Source organism: Petaurus breviceps, unplaced genomic scaffold (genome assembly GCF_028583685.1).
Source record: "Petaurus breviceps papuanus isolate PSGF00001 unplaced genomic scaffold, PetGlider_PUasm1.0 388, whole genome shotgun sequence".
Lineage (NCBI taxonomy): Eukaryota > Metazoa > Chordata > Mammalia > Diprotodontia > Petauridae > Petaurus > Petaurus breviceps.
Window position 1 is genome coordinate 1 of NW_027186309.1, and position 10,597 is coordinate 10,597.

General features: G+C 48.2%; 1 protein-coding gene across 2 annotated transcripts in view; it reads left to right on the forward strand.

Annotated features, from left to right (window-relative positions):
* The first annotated feature begins 6 nt into the window (after positions 1–6).
* LOC138170820 (NBAS subunit of NRZ tethering complex-like) overlaps positions 7–10,597 on the forward strand; it is a 13,600-nt gene continuing 3,009 nt past the window's right edge. Inside the window, exons 1-3 of one of the 2 annotated variants that reach the window (XM_069100313.1) lie at positions 7–2,778; positions 6,768–6,896; positions 7,603–7,666. In XM_069100313.1, the coding sequence (XP_068956414.1) occupies positions 6,783–6,896; positions 7,603–7,666 (178 nt within the window). In that variant the 5' untranslated portion in view covers positions 7–2,778; positions 6,768–6,782. The other variant, XM_069100314.1, reaches the window with a different exon arrangement.

Genomic DNA, 10,597 nt, shown 5'->3' on the forward strand with positions numbered 1-10,597 from the left:
ATGGTACATTTTATACAGTTCATTAGTTGGAATCCCCTCAGTTTTTCCAAAATCTACCCCTCCTCTCAGAGCAGTAAACGGTTCCTTTCTTGGTAGTCCATTCTGAACTTGAATCCACTGGCTGTTAACTCTTCTCTCTCAAGGAAATGTGTCTTTTCCCCGTTCTCCTGAGTCACTTAGCTGTGGAATCTTATCCAGCACCTCTGAACGAGGGTGCCCTATTTCACCAATTGGTAGTCAGAAGTAGGTGCTTGTAAGCAGGAGGAGCCGTCTTCACCATGATGTTTCCATGAGGAACTGCTAAGGGGATTTCACCATAGGCACCTGCATCTCCAGCCTTGATAGTGGTTTTCATGACTCCTTCTCTGGACTTTCTCGTGCAGTCTCTAAGTGCGTACCAGGGTCTGTCTCCACTAGGCCACACAGACTCAGAGGGATACATTGTGTTGCATCCAGCAGCAGCCAAAGCTAACAGATGGGTCGTGTTGTGGCCCCTCTGAGCTTGCTGCACGAAAGGATTCTGGCAGATACTTCTAAGTTTCAAGCAGTCCACTACATCTGTCGCTGCTCCTCCAGCTCCTTTGTCACTGATTCTTAGCATCCCAAACACTAAGGATTCTCCCGTCTTTTGGGGGAACCTGCCCAAAATATCGGTAATCCCCTGCTGAGTGAGATCGTCAAGTTCTCCTTAAACACTGATAGCCCTCCCTGACTCTCCCGCCTTCTTCTCAGTAGGGGGCGAGCTTCTGCCCTTGTAAAAGCTTCACTGTGAAACAATGTATCCCTTAACATTGTATCATTCTGTGCAACACGTGGGCTTCTAGGGAGATTCTACCAAAGCTGCATGAACTTTCTTCCTGTTACTTTTTTCTTCTGCTTCCAGAGACTCCCCAGCACTCTCTTCTAAAGGAGGGTGCGGATGCTGGCACTTAGCCAACTCTAGGAACATCTTGTCTCTGAGGCTTTTACACACAATACCGGAGCCTGTCCGCAAACCCCAGCCTCTTCTCCTCCGTGCCCCTGCTCTCCCAGGTTTTACTGGTATTCTTTGCAAGCATGTTTCTAAATCTCTAGCTTCTCCCTGCTGTAGCCCCGTACCCAGTTTTCACAGAGCCTTGTACTTTTAGACCACTCCCTTGCTAGGGAGTCATAAGGCAAACCCTCCCACCCCGGGATAACCATTTCTTCTAAAATCCCTTCTGCCTCCAGCTAGAGGTCTGATACTTCACGATCCCATCCGTGTCGCCAAATGTAACACCACTGCTATATTTACAGTGCCCAGCATCATGATAGAGACCATGACTGTAACTATTGCATGGTGTTTCATTGCAAAATATGTCAAATTCTCCAGATAGTGGATAAAGCTGAAGGATTTATTTAGACACAAGAAAACTGAATCCCAAAACCAGTAAGTCAAAGCACCAAAGATATTCAGAAGCCATAATAATGCTGAGAGCCACAGCATCCTTTAGCCTTCCCACAAACCAATACGTGATCAATATTTACTCACAGAATTCTCTTTCTCTTTACCTAAGCTCTTCCTCTGTCCCCAACTGTCTCTGACTGTCAGACCCTCTCTGACCCAACTTCCTGTGAACTCCAGGGGGCAGAGTTTTATCTTCACAGCAGGGGAGGTCTTCAAATTCCCCCCAGGTCTGTTAAGGGGCAGGGAAAATCTTCAAATTCCTATTCCCATTACAGTGTCCAAGGCTGGATTTGAACCCAGATCTTTCTGGACTCTGATCCAGCTCTCCAGGCCTCCTTGTACAGTGCAGCCCATCCACCTAGATCTTCTGTTTGTGTCCCCAGCAATTTGCACAGTGTTTGGTGACTGTTGAACACTTGGTAGATTTTTACCATTCAGTCAGCCAGCAAGCATGTATTGAGTGCCTTCTGTGTGCTAGATGCTCAGGGATCACGAAAGAGCTCTCTCATCATGAGCGGCCCCAGCACTTCTCACAGCACCTGCCTGTCACCTAGGAGGCACTAAATGGCAGTGCCTGTTGACTGACTGAAGGAGGCAGGGGGGCAGCTTGGACCTTTCATACAAAAGGTGTCACTGGGCATTGTTGGGGTGAGGCCCCAGTAGCTGGGGGTGTCAGCGGCGGGATCTGGTCCAGCCCTTCCCCAAACTTGTGATCCTTCCATGTCTGCTTGGAGGCGTCCTGGGAGCTTGGAAGTTGTACTTCTCCAGGGACTGCTCTCATGGTGAGGAGTCAGTGAACATTTATTAAGTGCCTGTTGTGTGCTAGTCAGTGCTCGGGATTCACAGGAAGCCTGCCCTCAGGGAGTTCACAGTCCAAGGGGAGGCGAGGCACAGACAAAGTATAGATGGGAGGAATGGGGGACAGCCTGCCACATTTTCCAGATGAGGTTGGGCGAGGTGGAGAGAGGCGGCCTGGGAAGGAAGGCCGCATCCAGGCCTTGCGGCCTGGCAGGTCCAACTCCAGGGTCAAGCTGCTTTGGTTTTCCTAGAGGGGCCAGGGTTACCCCCGTCTGGGGCAGCCTCCCCTGAAGCCTTCTTCTGTGAAGCCGGTGCCAAACCAGCGACAAGAGTCTTGAGTGTGGAATGCTGCTGGTGCTCTGGGAGAGGCCCAGGCCACACAAGGGCTCTGCACCTTCCTCTGGGCTGCTGGCTCCCCAGCTAGACTGCCTTTGTGCTAGAGCCTGTTGCCATTGCCCTCAGTGATTTTTTCTCTTGTTTTCTAGGCACCAAAGACACTGGGACTGTTGAGGATTTTTAATGTGAAGCTTTACAGCCGACAGGGGCAAGAAAAGGTAATGGCAAGGATGTAAAGGCCACCATGTCAGGCTTTGACCCAACGATTCAGGTGTCCCCTGGGGAGTCAGGGCCACAGTATCCCTATCCTTGCTCTCAGAGCCATGGCCTTGGTAGCCTCTGGTCTGCAAGGCTGCCTGGGCTGGGTGTGCTGCCTGGGTAGGGGGGAGGGAAAGGCAGGAAGGCCTCGGGGCAGCAGGCTCCCCCCCAGATCTCTGGCTCCTTTTCATCCCCTACATTGGGGGGCTGTCATGGGTCTATTGTTTCCTCCTGTGGGCCTTCATCTGAGTCTGCCTCATTTCCTCATGCTCCTCTGCTGACATTCACACCCCTCCCCCCCCTTTGCTCCTCCACACCTGGGCTGATTTCTTGGCCCTCATGCCAAAAGAACGCCAAGGCCTCCCAGGAGAGACCCTCCCGGGTCTGATGCATGCAGAGGTGAGCCCCCTGGCAGGCCCCCTGTTTCCTTTGGCAGGGACCAGACTTGCAGAGGTTCATTGCCAAATTAGCTACCTGGAGAATACATTGTTCAGCCCCAGAAACATTGAAAGACTATCCACTGAGTCATGGAAGGGTTGGGATCTGCTCTGGGCGAGGGGGTGGCACACTGAAGTTATGATCCCTTTGGTGAATCCCAGGGATGCCTGGACTTAAAGTACTTAATTCATTGCCGAGTAATCAAGTGCTTCTTGTAAGTGGGACATTTGCATTAAACCTAGGCATGAGGAATTTCCCATGGTTCCTTTCTAATTGTAGATATATTGTTATTCCCCATAGAGAAATAGGGGTCTCTTGAGGGCAAGGATTGAGTTCCCCCCATCTTTCTGTCCCCACTGCCTGGCCCAGGGTGTGATTTGGTGCTGCAGGTGTGATTTTCCCCTTTTCCAGGTGAGGACATGCCAGGCCAGAGAAGTGATATAAGTTGCCTGGGGTCAGTCCCCATTGGCCCAGCTCTTTGGGCCCCCAGGGCTTTTCCTGGTCCATGGTAGCACCAGGGTTGTGTATTTGTCCCCTTTAGTCAGTCAGGGGACATCTAACCAGTGACCTGGAGCCCAGGACCTAGGACAGCTCCCAGGAGTACAGACTTGGAGTTCAGAGAAGGTCAGTGACCATGGCCAGCTCAGGGGCCGTGGCAGCAGCCATCCCATGGGGTGGAGGCTACAGGTTTTACTTTCTTCATCTTAGAGTCAGAGGTTAAGTGACCCATCCATCCATGGCCATCCAGCCAGCTAATAACAATAACTAAGTGAGACAAGCAGCCGTGGATCCCAGGGCCCTTTGGTCTCTGGATCAGTTAGCTCTCCCCTGAGAGTCTGGTGAAGAGCTTCAGTGAGAACAGAAAGGATTCCCCTAGTCAGGAAGGGGACTCTGAGACAGGTCTTCAGGGGTCACACAGCTCATAGCCAGGTCTTCTGACCCAGCATTGTGGGAAAGAGGTCCCAGCTGATTTTATTGTTGATTCTAGACGTTAACTATACAGTTTTTACTTCATGGTGCATCCTTGGCTGACCCTACAACTGTAGAGTGATGAAAAATGCCACATATTTAGGGAGAATTAAAGAAATACTTGGTGCAGTGAATAGAGGGCTGGGCCTAGAGTCACAAAAACTCATCTCCCTGAGTTCAAATCCAGCCTCAGACACTTACTGGCTGTGTGACCCTGGTCAAGTCACTTCACCTTGTTTGCCTCAGTTTCCTGATCTGTAAAATGAGCTGGAGAAGAAAATAGCAAATTGCTGCAGTATCTCTGCCAAGAAAAGCTCAAAGCGGATCATGAAGGGTCGGATACCGCTCTTGAAAAATGACTCAGCTGCAACCAGGGAAATGCCCAGCCACATTTTAAACCCAAGTGAATGTTCCTTCAGAGTGAGCTTATTTACATTTTCCTACTTTTTCTAGTACAGAATTCAGATGCAGAAGCCCTGAGGAGGATGGTGACTATTTACTTCCCTCACAAATGCTAATGCAGTTTGTGGGATTTTGGTTTAAAAGTGGTGGGTTCCTCTTGATTGTGATTTGCCGGAGATTGAAGACTCCATTTCCTTCCTCCCTTTGCCTGGGGGTTTGCTGTGTGAGTGGGCCCTTGGGCACCCAATGCAGCTGTTTCCTGGTCTGGCGGGGTTGTCAGAAGCCTTTGGTAGCTGCTTTTCTGTGGACAGTTAGATGGGCCTGTGGAGAGATGGCTGGACCTGGACTCAGGGAGACTTGAGTTTGAATCCTGCTGTAGGCCCTTCTCAGCAGGAGACCTCTGGGCCACATCAATTAGGGCATAGCTTCAGTGGGGAGGAAGTGATGTCTCATGTACTTGGCCTTTTCAGACCCCTCTAGAGGATTGGGTTATGTTCCAGGCATCAGTTTAACTACAGCCTTGATAACTTGAGAGGGTCCCAAGGAGGCAGTCAGGATGGCAAAGGGCCTCGAGGCCCTATCTCCTGAGTGTTAGCTGAATAAATGAGGCAGGTTTAGCCTGAATGAAAGAAGCCTCTGAGGGTCCATGAGTGATGGCTGCATTCAAGTGGTTGGAGGGCAGGCCAGTGAGAGAGGGACTGGCCTTGGTCCCTTTGGGTCCAGAGGGTAGAGCCAGGAGGGGAGTGGGGGAGATTGGGAGACCTAGTGTGGAACTTGAAAAAGGTTAAATTGGAAACAAATCTTAATCTTAATTTTAAACTTTCTTTTAAAAATATATATTTGTTTTAATCATCCAAGATCTGCCTTCTTCCCCCCTCAACCCGCCACTGCCAAATGAGTACCAGAAAAACAAAACCTTTCACAGACGTAAATAGTCCATCTATGTAGATTTCCACAGTGGCCTTGTCTGGGGGGCCTGGGAGTGGCTATGAGCTTGGGATCTCCTCTCCTGGGGTGCTGCCCTGACTGTCTCCCCCTGCTGAGATGGCCTAGAAGACAGCCCACTGGGACTCTGGATAGCCCTGTGGGGATCTGGTCTGGTGCATCTTCAGAATATGTTGGAGGAGGTTTATGGAAAGGAGCTCACCACATTGCTTCTTAAGCCTCCGCCATCTTGGCTCTGCCCATTTTAGCTATCATCAGTCCCTACCTCTGTCTCTTAAAACAGCCTGCTGAGGTCTGTAGTGCCAGGATGGTGGACTCCTGGGAGCAGAAAAGAACACTGAGAGTCTCAGAGAGGTGGCGAGCAAGATGTCCAGGTCCCCTTGGCCATCAGTTCTTGCTGTCTCTCATGCACAGATTTTTAATGGGCACCATCATTGGGGTCTGTACCCTGAAAATGTCTCCTGAAAGACCAGACAAGTTTCGGGCCTCAAGGAGGTGGCTGTCTAGCTGTAAATAAATAATCAAAATAATAACTTAAACAGTGGATCCCTCTGCTGATGCCTGGGAAGGGTGGGAAGAGGATGGTGGCCTGTAGTCTGTCTAGGCCTGTCAGTCAGGGGCGGAGCATCAGGGGTCACGGCTTTTAAAATGATTTAAAGTTACTGAACCAGACTGAGAAGAGAGAATGGGGTTTTATTTGTAGCTTCCCAGCTTATGTGGTAGACTCAATAGTATCCACTCTTCCCTACTCCTGGGCTGAGTAGCCACATGGGAAAGCCCTCAGGACAGTTTTCATCCGGGAGGTGTGATCTGTACTAGGGGAGGGCAGAGAGTGCCTCCAGTGAGGGAACTGTGCCTCCTGACAGTCCAGGCACGAGTGTACAAAGCCCAGAGCTGGAGATACAGTTGGTGATTAATAAGTGGAGATGAATACAGCTGCCCCATCATGGCTGTGCCCTCGTCCTCTGGTCTGTTTGGCCTTGGACTTTTTCTCGATATTATGACTTCCCCAGTCACCTTGGTTAGGGCCCTTTGCGGGTGGAAGCTTGCATCTTCTGAGTTCCCCAGTCCAGCCTGATGAGCCTATCAGACCCCCTAGGTGGATAGATATGGCTTGAAAGTAAGAAAAGTGGTGGTACGGTTACCTGCCCTGGACTTTCCTTGACTTAACCCTGGTCCTTCTGCTGTTGGCCAGGACGGGGTCTACAAGATGAGCCTCTCTCCGGATGGGACGATTCTGGCCGCCATTCATTTCTCAGGAAAGCTGAGTTTCTGGACCATCCCATCTCTCACACAGCTGGGGGAATGGCCTCAGCAGGAGCAGGTAGCTCTTTCCTGTGACTCCTCACAGGGCCTTTTCCTGTCGGGGCAAGTGTGGATGGAGACATTGGTTTTCCACGTGCAGGGTACAATTGATGTGGATGTGGAAGTCACCTAGAATGAGGGCAGGAGTTGGGGAGGAGAGAGAGACTGGGACCAGGGCTCGATCATCTCCGGGAAGCGGGGGAATGACTTGGAGGCCTGCAGACAGTGGCACCAGGATTCTGACTGGGTGGTAAATTGGAAGAGCATGCACCTCAAAGAGGAAAGAGAGGAGAGCCAGGAAGGGACAGTGGGGAGCAGAGTATTCCCAATCCTCCACCTCAGCCAGTGAGCCAAGGAGAGTGAGCGGAGGGGCAGCCAGTCCTGGAGAGGGAGGGAGGGGGAGAGGAATAGATTGGGGTTCTCTTGTGACACCCACTGCATGGGTTGTGCCGAGGAAAGTTGTTTTGTTGAACCTTGTCAAGGCTCGTAGCATCCTTTTGTCATCAAAGATTTTATCCCTACTTTCCTCTTTGTTGCGGGGTGGACATATTCACATAGCCTCTGTGTGAATTTTAGAGGGCAAGAGGGGGGCTTTTCCAGGGTTTGGTTGAGAGTGCAAAGTTCTAAGGAGGCTGGACTCGGACATAAGAAAGGCAGGTTGGTAAGACCTTGAGGCTTGCCCAGCTGTATCTTCTGAGTGGAATGATTGTGATTTTTATTTTTAGCCCGGTTATGATGCAATCAACCCCACCTGGAGGCTCTCCATTGAGAAAAGGAGAAAAATCAAAGGTGAGTTTGCAGAGTTGGAGGTGAGCAGTCCCCAGCCTGTGGGACCTTCAGGGCCCCTCCACCACTCAAGCTGCTGTCCAAGGTGAACAGGCACATCTGGTACCTGGCCCAGCTGCTTGGCATTCAAGGGTTTCTCTGAGGCCCTATTACATATACTTGTCAGCACCAATATACTTTGTATTTGTGTTAGTAACGTATAGTTTGTTTTTCTTTATTTATTCTTAGTGTTCAACATTCACTTATATAAGATTTTGAGTTCCAGATTTTCCCCCCTCTTCCCCCTCTCCCCTCCCCCAGATAGCAGGCAATCATGTAGGCCACACATATACAGTCACATTAAATAGATATCCACATTAGTCACGTTGTGAAAGAAGAATCAGAATAAAGGGGAGAAGCCGTGAGAAAGATAAAAAAGGAGAAGATAGTCTGCTCTGATCTGTGTGCAGACTCCACAGTTCTTCCCCTGGATGTGGATGGCATTTTCGACCATGAGTCTTTTGCATTTGTCTTAGAGCCTTGCCTTGCTGAGAAGAGCCCAGTCTCTCAAAGCTGGTGGTTGAGCTGTTGCTTCTCCTGTGTATAATGTTCTCCTGGTTCTGTTCACTTCACTCACAGTCAGTTCACATTAAATCTTTCCAGGCTTTTCTGAAATCTGTCTACTCCTCGTTTCTTGTATCACAGTGGGATTTCATTATGTTGATATACCACAGCTTGTTCAGCCATTTTCCACCTGATGATCATCCACTCAATTTCCAATTTTTTTGCCACCACAAAAAAGAGCTACTATAAATATTTTCGTACAGGTGGGTCCTTTTCCCTTTTTTATGACCTCTTTGGGGTGAAATTTGTAAAGATTCATACAGGTTTATTCAATAAGACAATTTAACTGACATTTATCAAGCATCTCCCTCCTGTGTGCCTCAGGGCCACAAAGATTGCTAGAGCCTTAGCCCTGCTCATGAACAGGCTCACAGTGTAATGGGGTAAGGGAGATGGGGTGGGGCATGATTAGAAAGGAAAGCCTGGTGAGAGCTGGGGGAGGTGAGGTCCAACCAAGGGGCTGTGAGATGGAGGAGTGTAGGCCAGGACCCAGCTGGATTCTCCCACCCTTCTCCTCCAGACAGCTTTAAAATAACTCCAAGTTGAATTCTAGCATAGCAGGTTCAGAAGGCCAGTCTAAGACAATTTAGGAGGTTGGCAGGCGAGGTCTGTGGCACCAGGGTGGGAGCCAGCCCAGAGCAAAGTGGTATCACCAGCTGTGGGCCTTGGAGGTGGCTGCTGCTGTGGCTGTGGGAGCTTTTAGCCCAGACATGGTAAGGGGAGTGGACAAGTGGTCAGAAGGAAGTTACTGGGCACCATTTGTTGGCACCGGATATAGCTGACATTGATTTGTACCTCTGTTGCCCCTGTTCAGTTCTGGATTACAGTTCCATGGTAGAGAGGAGTGCTTGTGGTTGATCACAAAGCAGCAAGGGCCCTGCTCTCAGTTCCGAGGCCAAGAGGACTTGTGGTTACAGAAGAGTAGGGGCCTTTCCTGGATAAAGATGAGAACATAGACCAGGAGAAAGGGACTGCACCTCTTCCTGGATTACAGCCCCTTGGAAGCACCAGAAACTTGCAGACTCCCAGAACTAGTTCTAAAAACAGCAGGACAAAAAAGTCTGATGATCGGGTCAGTTCTTCCCTACCCCCAGAAGAACCTAGGCCAACTTTGACTTAAAGTTCAAAGACAGCAAATAGGCTGGAAAAATGAATAAACCACAAAAGAAAAGCTACTGTGGTGGTAGGGAAGACCAGGACTCAGATGTGAAAGCATTGACAAGCAAAGTCTCAAACTAAAATGCTAATTGAACTCAATTTAACGTTTCCTGGAAATGTTAGAGAAAGAGATGAGAGTGATAGAGGAAAAATTGGGAAAAGAAATCAAAGTGATGCAAGAAAATTATTAAAAGAAAATTAACAGCTTGATTAGAGGTACAAATTATACATATATTTTTTTTTGGAGGAAGGGAGGCAGGGCAGTTGGGTTAAGTGACTTGCCCAAGGTCACACAGCTAGTAAGTGTTAAGTATCTGAGGCCGGATTTGAACTCAGGTCCTCCTGACTCCAGGGCTGGTGCTCTATTCACTGTGCCACTTAGCCGCCCCAAGCACAAATAATATTAAAGAAAATAATACCTTAACAAACATAATTGACCAAACGGTAAAAGACACACAAAAATCCAATGAAGAGAACTCCTTAAAAAGTAGAATAGATCAAATGGAAAAAGAGGTACAAAAATTCACTGAAGAAAATAATTCCTTAAAAATTAGAATTGGGTAAGTGTAAGCTAGTAATTCCACGGGACATCAAGAAACAGTAAAACAAAGTTAAAAGAATAAAAAAAAAGGAGAGACTTAAAATATCTCATTAGAAAAAACAAGTGACCTGGAAAGTAGATTGAGGAGAGATAATTTAAGAATTATTAGAGTACCTGAAAGCCATGATCAAAAAGAGAACTTAGGCATCATATTTTATTTAAGAAATTACAAAGGAAAACTGCCCTGATATATTCTAGATCTAGAAGGCAAAATAGAAACTGAAAAAATCCACCAATCATCTCCTGAAAGAGTTTCCAAAATGAAAACTCCCAGGAGTATTATATCCAAATAGAGCTCCCAGGTCAAGGAGAAAACTTCACAAGCAGTCAGAAAGAAATAATTCAAAATATCATGGTGTCACAGTCAGGATCACACAAGATTTAGTAGTTCTTTGTTAAAGGAATGAAGGAATGGAATATGATATTTCAGGAGGCATTATAACCAAGAATAACCTACCCAGCAAAATGTTATAATCCTTTAGGGGAAAAAATGTATATTTAATGAAATAGAGGACTTTCAAGCATTCCTTATGAGAAGACTAGAACTGAATAGAAAATTTGACATTTCAGCA